The 15,695-nt window shown below is 37.1% G+C and overlaps 1 protein-coding gene across 10 annotated transcripts in view; it reads right to left on the bottom strand.

Moving 5' to 3' along the window:
• Positions 1–15,695, bottom strand: part of DIAPH2 (diaphanous related formin 2) — a 1,008,307-nt gene that overhangs the window by 880,769 nt on the left and 111,843 nt on the right. For 7 of the 10 annotated variants that reach the window (XR_009184437.2, XM_004477009.4, XM_071212997.1 and 4 more), the window contains one exon: positions 10,551–10,571. The exons of the other annotated variants lie outside the window; for them this stretch is intronic. Coding sequence is in view for 6 of the 7 variants with exons in the window: in XM_004477009.4 (XP_004477066.1) it covers positions 10,551–10,571 (21 nt within the window). In the remaining variant the exon portion in view is untranslated. The remainder of the gene's footprint in view (positions 1–10,550; positions 10,572–15,695) is intronic. 10 annotated transcript variants of the gene reach the window in all.

Here is a 15,695-nt window from a genome sequence, read left to right as displayed (position 1 = left end):
AAACACAAAATCAAACAAAATATGACTAACACAAATCCAAAGAAAATATGCCTAATATAAGTAATTCCTTGAAAGTAATAACACTGAATGTCAATGGATTAAACTCACCTGTCAAGAGACTCAGATTGGAAGATTGGATAAGGAAATATGATCCATCTATATGCCGCCTAAAAGAAACACATCTTAGACCCAGGGATTCAAGGAGGTTGAAAGTGAATGGCTGGAAGAAAATCTTACAAGCAAACAATAACCAAAAAGGGCAAGAGTAGCTATAATAATATCAGACAAAATAGACTTTAAATGCAAAACAATTGTGAGAGACAAAGGAGGACACTGCATATTGGTGAAAGGGATAATCTTTCAAGAAGAAAGAACTATCATAAACATTTATGCTCCTAACAAGGGTGCGTCCAAATACATGAGGTAAACACTGGAAAAATTAAGTGAAGGAATAGATGCCTCTACAATTATACTGGGGGACTTTAATACACCACTATCAAATTTGGACAGAACATTTCAAAAGAGAATCAATAAAGAAGCAAAGACTTTGAACAATATGTTAGAGGAGCTGTACCTAATAAGACATACACAGAACATTACACCCAAATAGAGCAGGATATATATTCTTCTCAAGTGCACATAGATCATTCTTCAAGATAGACCACATGCTAGGACACAGAAAAAGTCTCAATGAATTCAGAAAGACTGAAGCCATACCAAATAATTTCTCTGACCACAGTGGAAGGAAGCTGGAAATCTGCAAGGGGCCAGAGACCCACATTTGGCACCAAGATTTGGAAGTTAAACAACACACTCATAGAAAAACAGTGGGTCAAGGAGGAAATCTCAAAAGAAAGAAAGAAATACCTTGAAATTAATGAAAATGATGACACAACATATCCAAACTTATGGGGTGGAGCATAAGCAGTACTGAGAGGGAAATTTATAGCCATAAATTCATATATCAAAAAAGAAGAAAGAGCTAAAATTGAAATAAATCTAGCTGTACACATTTAGGAATTATTTTTTAAAAAACCAACAAACTAACGCCAAAGGAAGAAGAAAGACAGAAATAACAAAGAACAGAGCAGAACTAAATGAAATAGAAAATAAGAAAGCACTCAAAAAAATAAACAAAACAAAGAGCTGGTTCTTTGAGAAGATCAATAAAATTGACAAACTTTTAGCTAGATAAATGGAGAAAAAAAGAAGATGCAAATACACAAAATAAGAAATGATTCCTACAGAAATAAAAACTATCATAAAAAGATACTTTGGAAAACAATATTCCAATAAAAATGACAATTTAGAGGAAATGGACAAATTCCTAGAAACACATAAGCAGCCTACATTGACAAAAGAAGTTGACAAAATGCAGCAAAATTTCTTGATAAAAGCACTGCAAAAGATCGGCATAGAAGGAAACTTTCTGAACATGATGAAGTATATGAAAAACCCACAGCTAACATAAATTGCAATGCTGAAAACCTAAAATCTTTCCCTCTAAGATCAGGAACATGAAAGGAAGCCCACTATCAACCTCTCCTATTTAACATAGTCTTAGAAGTATTTCCTCAAGAACTGAGGCAAGAACCAGACAAAAAAGGCATCCAAATTGGAAAGGAAGAAGTCAAAATTTCGCTATTTGCAGACGATATGATCCTATACATAGAAAACCCTGAAAAATCTACAACAAAGCTTCTAGAACTTATAAATGAGTTCAGTAAATTCACAGGTTACAAGATAAATGTACAAAAATCAGTAGAATTTCTGTACACCAATAATGAACAATCGGAGGAAGAAATCAGGAATCAAATACCATTCACAATAGTAAATTAAAAAATCAAATACCTAGGAATAAATTTAACTAAAGATGTAAAACACTTATACACAGAAAACTACACAACACTGTTCAAGGAAATCAAAGAAGACTTAAATAAATGGAAGAATATTCCCTGTTCATGGATAGGAAGACTAAATATTATTAAGATGCCTATCCTACCAACACTGATCTACACATTCAATGCAATCCCAATAAAAATCAACATAGCCTTCTTTAACAAATGAGAGAAACTAACTATGAAATTTATTTGGAAAGGAAAGAGGCCCCGAATAGCCAAAGACATATTGAAAAAGAAAAATGAAATTGGAAGAATCACACTACCTGACTTCAAAACACAGTACAAACATACAGTCATGAAAACGACATGGTATTGGCACAAGGACAGACACACTGACCAATAGAACAGAACTGAGAGGGCTGATATACATCCACACACATACAGCCATATGGTATTTGACAAGGCCACCAAACCCTCTCGACTAGGAGAGAATGGCCTCTTCAAAAAATGGTGCCTGGAGGAGGAGTGCATCCAGTATCCATGTGGAATCTAAGCCCCCACTTGACATAGATATGCAATGGACACAACCAATCCAATGTCCACAGAGAAAATGTGGAGTGGGTGTGGGAAGGGTAGCCAGGTGGCTGCTGGGTTTGGGGAATGGGAGGAAGAGATGAGATGTGGAGGCGTTTTCGGGACGTGGAGTTGTCCTGGGTGGTGCTTCACGGACAATTACGGGACATTGTAGATCCCCCCAGGGCCCACTGGATGGAACGTGGGAGAGTGTGGGCTATGATGTGGACCACTGACTACGGGGTGCAGTGATGTTCAGAGATGTACTTACTGGGTGCAATGGATGTCTCACGATGATGGGAGAGAGTGTTGCTGTGGGGGGAGTGGGGGGTGGGGGCGGTGGGGTTGATTGGGACCTCATATTTTTTGAATGTAATTTTTAAAAATAAATAATTTTAATTAAAAAAAAAGAAAAGAAAAAAAAATGGTGCCTGGACAACTAGATATCCATATGTAAAAGAATGAAAGAGGATTACCAACTCACACCTTAAACAAAAATCAATTCAAGATGGAACAAAGACCTAAATATAAGAGCCAAGACCATAAAGACCTTGTAAAGCAATGTAGGGAACCATCTACAGGAACTTGTAATAGAAAATAGCTTCATAAACTTCACACCAAAAGCATGAGCAACAAAAGAAGAAATCGATAAATGGGACTTCCTCAAAATTAAAGCCTTCTGCACCTCAAAGGAGTTTGTCAAGAAAGTAAAGAGAGAGCGTACACAATGGGAGAAAATATTTGGTAACCATATATCTGATAGGAGACTTATATCTTGTATATATAAAGAGCTCCTATATCTTGAAAATAAAAAGACAAACAACCCATTTTAAAACTGGGGAAAAGATTTCAACAGACATTTCTCCGAAGAAGATATACAAATGGCTAAAAAAAAAAACACATGACAAAAGGCTCAAAATCACTAGCTATTAGGGAAATGCAAATCAAAGCAACAATGAGATACCATCTTACTCCCATAAGACTGGCAGCTATGAAAAAATCAGAAGACTACAATTGTTGGAGAGGATGTGCAGGAATGGGAACACTCATCCACTGCTGGTGGGAATGCAGAAGGATCCACCCATTCTAGAGGACAGTTTGGTGGTTTCTCAAAAAACTAGCTATAGATTTGCCATATGACCCAGCAATTCCACTGCTGCGTATATACCCAGAAGATCTGAAAACAAGGACACAAACTGATACATGCACACCAATGTTCATAGCAGCACTACTCACTATTGCCAAAACCTGGAATCAACCCAAATGCCCATCAACAGATGAATGGATAAATAAAACATGGTATATACATACAATGGAACACTACTCAGCTATAAGAACAAATACAGTACAAACACATTTGATAACATGGATGAATCTTGAGAACCTTAGGTTGAGTGAAGCAACCCAGGCATTGAAGGACAAATACTACATGATCTCTCTGACATGAAATAAGTAATCCAAGCTGTCTCAGAGAACTAGAGACTGGATGATAAACTTAAAGGAAGTATAGGGGGTAAAAGAAGGTTTCAAGCTGACACCTACTTGGGTGAAATCTATGATAAGCTGGAAGTATTTGTACAGGGAAGGGATAAAATGGGGGCATAGCAATAACATTGGATGGGGCTGTGTGGGCTTGAGGGGGACTAGGGGTGAAAGGATGGGTCAGATTGCCCAAGAAATTGGGGGCAGGTTGGGGGGAACATTTGAACATAAGAGATTGTCAGATATGTAGTTGAAATTATAATGCATAGAAAACTCTTTAGAAAATATAATATGGAAGTTTACCTGTTTAAGATGCTTAAAGTGGGGCATCTGACACAGGGCAAGCTTCTAGGGAGTGTGTGAGTGCTCATTTTGTCATAGTGGGTTATATCATTGGGTGCAGACCCATACAATGAGACTGAAGGTATACCTAAATCCTGGGGAGGACTGAAGTTCTCTAACAGAGGGAATTGTATCTCTTGAGAGAATTGATGGCTCCCTAAATGGGTTAGGGCAGTCAAGTATGTCAAGCCCTCAACATGTTTGCAAGTATCTGTGAATATGGTGCTTCAAGTAATGAAGATTGATTGTCATGGTGGGCCCTCAGAGGAGGGGTAAAGAAGTGTTGAATACATGGAATCAGTGTAACTCTGGGGCAAAGAGTTAGACACTGAGGAAGAAATGGAAGAAACTGCCTTGCCACTGTACATACAGGGCAACACCTATAACAGTGATGAAAGGCAAAATGTCGAAAACAAAGCTTTTCCATTTTTTCATTTTTTGATACCCCAATTAATTTTTACTTTATTTAATTTTTCTAAATCACTATGCATTCTATATCTAACCTTTAATCCCATCACCATATTCCATTTTTCTATTAATGGAACCTGGCAATATATTGGGCTTCACTTTTGAAGAAGTTTTGGGCTACAGAGACGTTCAACTATGGCAAGGGAGGAACACTTGTGTGGGGTGTTACTGGTGGGGGCACACGTTTGGGAGGGAGTTCTCCAGGGCACGTACATAGAGTACATAGGAAGGTTTGGATATTTTCATAGTGATTTCAGTTAGAAACAACAGATTGGAGAGTGCTGAGTTCCTGACTAGGGGAGCTCTATCACATTCCCCAATCGAATAGCAACAATCTCCCAAGTGCAATGGCAATGACCAATAAAGATGGATGGTCCAACGATTAGCCCTTGATACTGATGGCTCTGATTATGAGCCTGTGTGCCTAATATATGAACTAGGCCTAAAGCTGTGGGGTCCCTAAGAGTTACCTCCTGTGAGCCCCCAGGTTGCTCAAATGTGGCCAATCTCTAAGCCAAACTCAGCATGTAGGTGCATTCCCTTCTGCCCAGCGTGGGACATGACTCCTGAGGATGAGCCTCCCCGGTGCCGAGGGATTAGTAACAAGCACCAGCTGATGATGAAACTAGAAAAAGACCTTGAATAAAGAGGTCAGCTCAGATCAGCAGAATATCTTACCCTATGTATAATAGCAGGTGTTGAAAACTGCTTTTTTACTTTGTATTAAAGGGGGAAATGGAAAGGACAAGTGAGTTTATATGGCTATGAGTCTCAAAAAAGAGTCGGGAGGTCATCAGAGGGGTGGTGCTTATGCACGCCTCCGCAGGTTACCAGAGACAGCCAAGGTAGATGGAAACCCAGGTACTGGTTCTCCTGGGGGATGCAGAGACCCCCAGGTTCTATGGTCATGGCAGATGGCTCTGGAGTTCAGGGCCATGTCAGTTGGCCCTACATTGGAGTTTGTGTTCCTGAGTGTAATGGAGTTGGACTCAGATATGACCTTTCCACACATGCCTCTTCTGTTACTTTTACTAGATCTGTGGTTGGCATTTGGGTTGTTGTATACTCAGGAAACCTGAATCTCTGAACTCTCCATGTGACATCCAATTCCTGGGTCTCAGCAGACTGGCAGCTCCTACCTTCAGGTTTCTTGGACTTACCCTGGCCAGCTGACAAGGAGGTGAAGAGAGTCAACCACCACACCAGGGAGCCAAGAGTGCCTACAGCTGCAACCAGGAGAATTGCATCCATCATCCATGTGGAATCTAAACCCCCTCATGATGTAGAAGGTGACTGGACATAACCATCCCAGGGTCCACAAAATGGAGGAGTAGAGTATGGAGCATGGATTAGAGTGGACTTACTGGTGTTCTACTGGGGAACTACTGTGATTCGTAAGGGAAGAAATTGTAGTAGTGATGTGGAGAGGGTGGCCACAGTGGCTGTTGATGGTAGGGAGACAGAAGAAGAGATATGGTGTGGCGGTATTTTCAGTATTTGGAGTTGCCTTAGGTGGTGCTGCAAGGATGGATGCTGGATTTTGTGTGTCCTCTTGTGGCCCACTGGGTGGACTGGGGGAGAGTGTGGAGTACAATGTGGACCACTGTCCATGTGGTGCAGCAGTGCTCCAAAATGTATTCTCCAGGTGCAGTGGATGTGCGGCAATGATGGAAGAGGCTGTTGATGTGGGAGTGGTGGGTTGGGTGGGGTGGGCGGTATATGGGGACCTCATATTTTTTTAATGTAACATTTAAAAGAAAAAGAGGGAGGGAGGGAGGGAGGGAGGGAGGGAGGGAGGAAGGAAGGAAGGAAGGAAGGAAGGAAGGAAGGAAGGAAGGAAGGAAGGAAGGAAGGAAGGAAGGAAAATCTACGCAACAGCATTATGATAAGTAGAGTCATATGCAGGGCTGAATGAGGCCTAGAGGGGTTATGCTCAGGGAGAAGTTTCCTGCTTCATTTTAAAGTAAAATTCATCAAGAATAGCAAAAAGTGAGATTGATGGTAGTTCTAGATCAGGAGACCATCAAATGACTCCACTTCTGCTTCTAATCTACATTCAATAGATAAACAGCCATATATGCCTAGTTTATCACATATTCCATCTTTCCATTATCAATCTGGCTTCTACAACACACATTTTTTGGTCAATTTATGTAATCTAGGCAACCACAATTCTTGAAGTAGTAATTCCAGAATTTCTTCTCTCTAGAATACCTCTGAAATTGTCACCTGTCCTTTTTATCTATAAACAAACACTCCCATCTTTTGAAAATTAATGAGAACATGAAGCCTAAACCCTTATGGAACTAACTTTTATCAAAGTCATTTTGTATATTGTTTTCTCATTCTTCCCTCCAGTTTCAGGAGAACAACAGAAAATCTTCCTCCTTAAGGCAATCCTCCCACCTATACTCTTTAATCCCTCAGTCTTTCTCTAGGAGCTGATTCCTACAGTTTGCTACCTTTATAGCAGAGTTTGCAAATTTAGATGTAAGAAGCGGGCCACAATTAAGACATTGGGATAACTCCTATCTATTTATACTGCCATTTAAAACACTCTGAGGCGGCAGGCTTGGCCCAGTGGTTCCGGCATCCGTCTACCACATGGGAGGTCCGCGGTTCAAACCACGGGCCTCCTTGACCTGTGTGGAGCTGGCCCATCGCAGTGCTGTTGCACGCAAGAAGTGCCGTGCCATGCAGGGGAGCCCCACGCACAAGGAGTGCGCCCCGTAAGGAGAGCCGCCCAGCGCCAAAGAAGTGCAGCCTGCCCAAGAATGGCACTGCCCACACGGAGAAATGACACAACAAGATGACGCAGCAAAAAGAAACACAGATTCCCGTGCCGCTGAGAACAACAGAAGCAGACAAAGAAGACACAGCAAACAGAGAGAACAGACAACTGGGGTCGGGGGGGGGGGGGTGGAGAGAAATAAATAAATAAATCTTTAAAAAAATAAAAATAAAAAAAAAACACTCTGAGACAAGACAAAACTTTTCCATGAACCATATACAGCCTGCTTGCCTGCCACTTTGCAAACTCAATTTTATTGCACCTTCAGACCCTATCTTCATTCTCTTTGTTCATTCTGCCTTCCCCATTAGACTGATCTTCTTGAGGGCTAGAAGTATACTCATTGGGGAAGAGAAACTGTTAAATGATTTATTATAATAATACATGTTAAATATTATGATAGAGCTTGTGGTGGTTTTGATAAGGCTACTTCAGTTAATGTATGACCTACCTCATTCAGGATGGGTTTTCATCCTATTACTGGAGTCCTTTATAAATGGAATGAATACAGAGAGAGAGGGAGAAAGCCAGGGAAGCAAGAAACTGAAAGTAAGGAAACCCGGAAGAGGAAAGACCAGCAGGTGCTGCCATGTGGCAAAGGAGCCAAGGACTGCTGACAGCCGGTGTTCAGGAAGAAAACATGGCCTTGATGATGCCTTGATATGGACATTTTCTCAGCCTCAAAACCATAAGCTAAGAAATTCCCATTGTTCAAACCCAACGATTTCACTGTATTTGCTTGGAGCATCCTAGGAAACTAAAACAGAGCTATATTCAGGTGCTATTCAAATAATGGATGCTAAGTAACTCTCTGGGCACACTAAAGAAGAAAAGGGCATTCCAGCTCAAAGAAATAGAATATGCTTGATTTAGAGGTATTAAAGAATAGGGAGCTATAGAAATGCCAAGTGTTTCTATACAGATAGAAGACAGTCCACTGGAGATGAAATTAGAAAAAGAAGCAAGGATAAGATCACAATGGGCAAAAGAGAGACATATGAAGGATCTAAAGAGGGAAATATCATAATTCCTGGTTAACAGTGTGGTATGTGTTGGGCAGGATGAGAGACTAAAGACAAGGAGATTGCTTAGGAGGCTGCAACAATCACAGGAGTGTTTTTACTACAAGTAAACTACAAGTAACAGGGAGGTGAATTAGGAGAGAGAGTTGAGTTATTTGGGTGAATTAATCAACAGAACTTGGTAACTGATTGGAAGTGGAGGAATCAGTTATATTTTACTGGTATAGGCCACTGGGTTGCTTCTGATAAGCAGAACAATACTACAGAAATAAGCTCAAGATTCCTGAATGTCTCAAAACTCCTTTAACTCTACCCTTCCTACACCTGACCTTCAGTTTAGTACAGATTGGTTACTCACAAAAGCCTCCTAGGTAACCTCCCAAACAAGTCTCTCCCTATCCTAATCTAATGTTTCTCAAAGTGTGCTCTTTAAGACTACCTTCCCTCATAATCTCTTAAAATAGGTGAGAAAAATGCAGATTTCTTGGTCCCTCCCTGGACCTCCTCAATTACAATCCTGGGGAAGGAGGACAAAATTTGCATTTTGATGTGCTTTCAAGTTTGAGAACCATTAGCCTAACCCAGCCTTAGAACTATAAAATTTATTTTTCTTAAATCCTGCTTTCATCATATCACTTCCTCACACAAACTAATTCCTAATCTTCTTTCTGAACTTCAAGACCCTCTTTCTTTCAATTTGACTTTCTAATCTTTTCAGTATATATTATTTGTTCCAAAAATTCAGTCTCATCCATCCCTTTCCCCTTCCCTGACCCCTCTTGCCACATGGCTTGATCTTCTCTCCAAGCCTTTGCATTTGATATTTCAGCCAGAACCTGGGAGCCTCTCCATAGTCTCCTGTCCCTAGTCAAATCCTAACCATGATAACTATTCTTGATAGTTCAGTTTAAATCTAGAAATTGCATGCATTTTTCTCTAATTACTTAAAACCTGCTTCTCTTACCTACTTATGAATTCCTCTCACACTTAATAGTCAGCATGGACAATTTAAAGTTTGATTATTTCAACACCACTTCTTTCCTGCTTTTGAGTTCCTATTATATTATAGGATAGCACACACAATTTAAGGTTTGATTATTTCAAAATATATTACTGAAACTTATAAACTCTTATCTCATTCTTATTTTCTAGTCATCAGTGCACCTAGCAGTTCTTCACAAATAATAAGCACTAAAAAAGTTTTGCTGATTTTTGATATTATCCTGTAACATAAATGCCTTTCTTCTCCATATGTCATGTGAATAAAAAGAAAACCAAGAAGAAATCAAATTTTAAAAGCAAAACAAATATTAAATTTTATCTATTCTGGATAGATAATTGGTGATAGTAAAGATAATGTTTCCTGCCCAACTGTCTAAATAAAGCATGCTTAGTCATGAAGATAAAGCAATTACAAATAGCTCTCAATCCCAGTGGAGGTCACTTTAATGACAAGAACAGAAAAAAAACTTAAAAGATCATTTAATTTATCAGTTTATTAACTGAAGCCCACAGAAAATACATGACCTGCCAAAGTCACAGAGTCAATTAGTAGCACCCAACAAAGACAAGCACCTAGGTCTCTTTATTGCACATCAAGAGTCCTTTCCATAACACTGTGGTCAAAGCTACTAAAATCAAAGTGAGAGAGTTTAAATTTCCTATTAGCATAAACTAATATTTTAGGACTTTCTCTGAGCTATCTTGAGAAACTGAGGTAAAGTCATATAGCAAAACATACGATTTAGTCAAATTCATAAAGACCGACACATGCATAATTTTTTTAAAAGTACAATTTTCTAAGACAAAAATATGAGCATATTCTAGTTCTAAAAACATTTCCCTAAACCACATGAGAAAAATACTTACCATAACTAATTTCTAATCTCCTGATCTTAATATTCATCTCACTGATTTGCAAAATATACACCAAAAGAAAAAGCAAATATATAAAATAATATAAGCAAAAATCAACCAATTCCCTGAAGCACAAATTTATTTCTAGGGATAAAACACATCTTATGTACTCACCGTAACTTTACTTCCAACTATCTGCATGCAGTGGTCAACGGAGGGTGGTTATGGTGTAAAAAAAAAAAAAAAAAAGAAAGAAACAAACAGCAACAATATTAGTAATCAGAAGCTCTTCACAGAAGTTAAGAGTTTAGTAAATTAGTAAATAGTTAACCCTCTTTACACTGTTTGTTTTTAGAAGGTACCTGAGATGAACATGGGAAGCAGGTGCTCAATCACTTGAGCTACATCTGCTCCCCCCATTTATATTTTTAACACTTTAATGCTAAAATAAATACATCAAGACTAATTTCTATCATATTTTAAAAATGTATAAATCTATGAAATAAGGATTCCCAAATAAAAGATAATTACTATTTGATGATTTGTTTTTAATGAACTGTAATGGGCTTCTCATGTAGTATATCAAGTAATGCAAGATTAAGTGTAATCAGGTATCTGTTATTTTACCAATTTACAACCCCTCACAAAGTTATGTATACATAAAGAAATTGAGAGGAGAATTTTCTTGGTTTTTTTTGTTATTATTGAAATCATCAAAATGGTCTAATAATCACTGAAGTGACAGATACGCAACTATGTGATTATACCAAACACCACTGATTGTACACTTTGGATGAATTACATGCTTTAATAATATGTATTGATAAAATTGATTTCTTATAAAAAAAATTATGAATAGAAAATTAATTTTCTTCCAGATAGCTGTTTTCCCTTTCCTTGTTTTGATAGCTATACTATAAAGTTTGATATAAGATTTTCTTAGAATATAAATATTGCATTTAAAGTCATGTATTAAGAGAAGGAGGGAATTTTGGGGATGAAAATTAGAATATTTTATATTTATATAAACTTAAGATCTCTAATATTGCTTTCAATTAAACTAGAAAATTACAAAGAAGACAGCATGCTTATTTTTCTAGTTTTCCTGGGCCACCCTAGCATTGCCTTTATAAGGTAAAAGTCTATATAATGTGAATTCAAAGAAGCATTTTCTATCTAAACATCCACATATTTATGAGGAGGAAACAGTTCAAAAACTGTAACTTCGATGGAGCTTACTTACCCTAATGGATAATAAATAAGAGTATTTCTGAGAAACAGATTTGTATTTAAGAAAGCAAGAAGCAAAACCATGGTCCCAAACATAATTTTGTGCCAAAACACAAACATAAACCATTTTTATCAAATGCCCACACTGAATATCAATATATGTCCAAATAGTGCTAATCCAGTTGCAAACCATTAATCTAATAGCAGTTATTACTTTAGAAGAATAAAAATGAATTGAAACCCCAGTTAGAATCCTAAATTGAACAGGGTACCATAAGATACAAAAAGGTAGACCATTACCTACTAAATCATTTCAGAGAAATCCATGAATCTTCAAATAGAGAAAGAGCTTTCTTAAAAATTGACTCAGCAGATTATTTACAGGCAGTGATATTTTAAGTGAATAAAAACTTCTTTGGTGCCATTTAACAAACTTCTGATTGAAAGATATGCTATTGGCCTATATTATTATATTATTTTCTCCCACCAAAAAGACAAAAGTCTTATATATGCCCTATTTATTTAGCACAAACATGAGATTTTTTTAAAATGTGAGATTTTAAAAACCTTTTTTTAAAAGATTTATACCAGAGGTTATGATTATGCATGTCTAAGCAGGATCTCATTGACTGCCACAGTAAATATTGCCTCAAAAAGCAAGGCTCCTGAGGGCTCTGGAGACTCCAGACACTATAGGTAGGGTAGACCACTCAGGAGCTTGGCACACAGCCAGCACACAGTATACGACTAATGTGACAGTGTTGGACTTAGTTGTGGTTTCCCTACACATGGCTCTTCTGCTCCTTATATTTGGATCTACAGTTAGTACTAGAGTTGATAGGCTTATGTCCAAGAGACTTAATCTTTGGGCTTTCCATGTGCCAGCTGACCCTGAATCTCAGCAGAATTGCAACACCTACTCTGCAGTTTATTGGACTCACCCAGGACACCTAACAAAGAGATGATGATGGACAACGGCCATCCCAAGGAACAGAGAGAGCCTACAACTTCAAGCAAGACGGTCCCATCCATCTGCCCCATTGGATCTAAGCCCCTTCTCGATTAGAGGAGGAATGGACATCACCATCCCAGAATCTTCAGGATCGGGGAATGAATGTTGGATTAGAGTAGACTTACTGTTATTCTACAATCGACTTATAGTTATTCTAGCAAAGGAAGAACTTTTATCATTGATGTGGATGCAGTGGACCCCGGAGGTTGAGTGGAGGGAGAGGGGGAAAATAGGCATAATATGGGGGAATTTGGGGGACTTAGGAATTGTCCTGAATGTCGTTGCAATGACAGATACAGGCCATTATATATCTTGTGATAACTTACCAAATCGTGTGGGAGAGAGTTTAAACTATTATGTAAACTATAATTCACACTTAGTGGCAATGCTCCAATATGCATTCATCAATTATAACAAATGTACCACACTAATTAAGAATGTTGTTAATGTGGGAAATTGTGGGAGGGGTAGGGAGTGGGGCATATGGGAATCTCTCACAGTTTTTATGTATCATTCATGCAATCCAAGTATCTTTTTTTAAAAAATGCAGTGCAATTAGACCACAAAAACAACTGAAAAAAAGAGAAAGGCCTATATGCAATGAAGCAGCCAGAATATGACCCATTTAACAATACACCTGAATTACAAAAGGATTGCATTTAGCTAAGGCACTTCGAACAAACAGATCACGTTAGGGTTCAATTGTTTCACCATATCCAGACTAAACCTGGAACAGAAGACTTGAGAAAGAAATATCTGATGATGGCAAAAGCGAATTCATAATGCATGTACACAGATATATGTAAATAAACCACAACTTTTAAATGCTTGTTATACAGGACAATCTAAGAAGTCTGTACATGTATTTGGTATCACCATTTTAAATTATTTCCTATTGGGATTTTTTTTAAAACTCGATGATGGAGTAGCAGATATAGTTCAAGTAGTTGCATGCCTGCTTCCCATGTATGAGGTCCTGGGTTTAATCCCTGTTACCTCTAAAACAAAACAAACAAACGGAAAAAAAAAAACTTTCATTGGGGAGTGGATATAACTCAGTGGTTGTGTGCCCACTTCCCATGTACGAGTTCCTGGGTTCAATCCTTGGCACCTCCTTAAAAAAAAGTGATAGGGACAGAGGAAATATTAGAGAATAAATTTTAGTTTGCATATTTTGTCCTATAATTCCCTAACTTAAAAAGAAAACTTGATATCTCAATGGCTTAGGTATACTTTTAAAAGTGTAATTTTAAGTATTTTTTAAACTCAACTTCAAAGATTGTGATTTTAGTTAAAACTAGTTTCTTAATGTTCTAATAAGGACACTGGCATTCAGCAAACTTAGGATTTCAGTTAATAACTTTTCCTCATATATGTCTATATATGCTAAGTACATCTCAAGCATTCCCATCTAACTCAACAATGTATTCTGTTCTAGTATTATGAATAGGTATGAAAACTTCTGAAATATTAACAAAGCTTAGTTTTCCATTTCCCAAAACACATTTTGACAATACAGACTCTTCCAGATCATTTGTGGCCAAATTATTCACATGTACCACAGACCCAAGTCAAGTCCATAACCACAGTTCCTTCATGAAGTCCAGCATATATGGGATAAAATGCAGCACAGGTTCTTCTTCACACCCTTATTTAAAGTTCATTCATCACTAATTGATTTATTCAAGGTATTTTTTTTTCTCGTAAACAATCACACAATTTAATCTCCATTATGGAACTTTAAGAGGAGAAAACGAAGCAATATTTTACATCATTATCTTTGTAACTTCCTTTAAACTCTCATATTCCATGCTAATTTTAGCAAAGTTAATTATACAACAAAAGAAGCTTATTTGCTTTAGAAAGATGTTTTGATCACATATCTTTGTATTGCTTCATCTTACTTTAATGTCCTCACTCAGGAACCCAGATGGGCATTTCTTCTAGAGCTCTTATTTTGTTTTTAGATTCCATGCAAAATGACTAATGCAGGTGTTTAAAGAAGGAAATGTTACAATGTATGTTTAAATTTAACATAATTTTCATTTCTGTGTTTAATTTTCCCACCAGGGACTCTAGTCCTTAATTTTGTTTTTCCTTCAAGATAGAAGTTTTGACTATCTATATACTATTTTCATAAAAAAAAGAAGTGGTTATAATCATATCTATTTTAAATAAGGAGACCTTTTTATACATATCAATATAACACAATAGCAAGTTAAAAATAAAAAGTTTAATACATGCTGAGCATATTTAAAGTGTAATGAAAGACAGGCAGCAGGATGGAAACCTTGGTTACACACAGGTAAAAAGGCAAACATTAGGCTATAATTAGTGCAAATTTTATTGTCATGATCATGAAGAGGTCAAAATATGAAAGTTATTATTTGTCCCTTCATAGCATCCCACTCACCTTCAAAAGGAAATTACATATACAATTTTCTTTGTTTTAATGACAGAAAGCACAGTACTAATTAATGGCTACTGAAGGTAAGAAAGATTTTAAATATACTTGTCAACAGGCTTTCCTTCATCATAATATTGTGTCCATGAAAAATGTTAGTAAATGAAATGTATAATCCTAGAAACCTAATGAAAGTGCTATACAAATATCAGATGCTCATATGTATGCTGGATAAGCATATAAGAATCATACATTAAATAGTTACAGTACTGAACATGAAGCTAATGCCTTTAAGATGGGATATTCACACCTTTTGAGTAATACTGAATTTTCACCTTTTGAATAAAGCCATTTAAGAGAGGTCGTCTAATAGGTACCAGAAAATATTAGTATTTTAATCTGGAAAAATGAATATATAACCTAAAATGTGCATTTCTTTGTTCAGCTGAAGAAGAAAATATGAAGATAAGCGATAACTAGTTCTATGTTGAGGTAAAATAAAAATCAAAATGTTAAGGAATAAGAGCTTCATATAATCTTAAATATATTCAGTACCACTTACACAAACATGAAACAAATAAGCAAGAGATACTAACAAAATCTTATTTTAAAACACTACATGATTATTCAGATACTGTTATCTATACCTTGCACTCAGATTTAGTTACAAAAA

Source organism: Dasypus novemcinctus, chromosome X (assembly GCF_030445035.2).
Source record: "Dasypus novemcinctus isolate mDasNov1 chromosome X, mDasNov1.1.hap2, whole genome shotgun sequence".
Lineage (NCBI taxonomy): Eukaryota > Metazoa > Chordata > Mammalia > Cingulata > Dasypodidae > Dasypus > Dasypus novemcinctus.
This window is presented reverse-complemented; position numbering and strand designations above follow the sequence as displayed.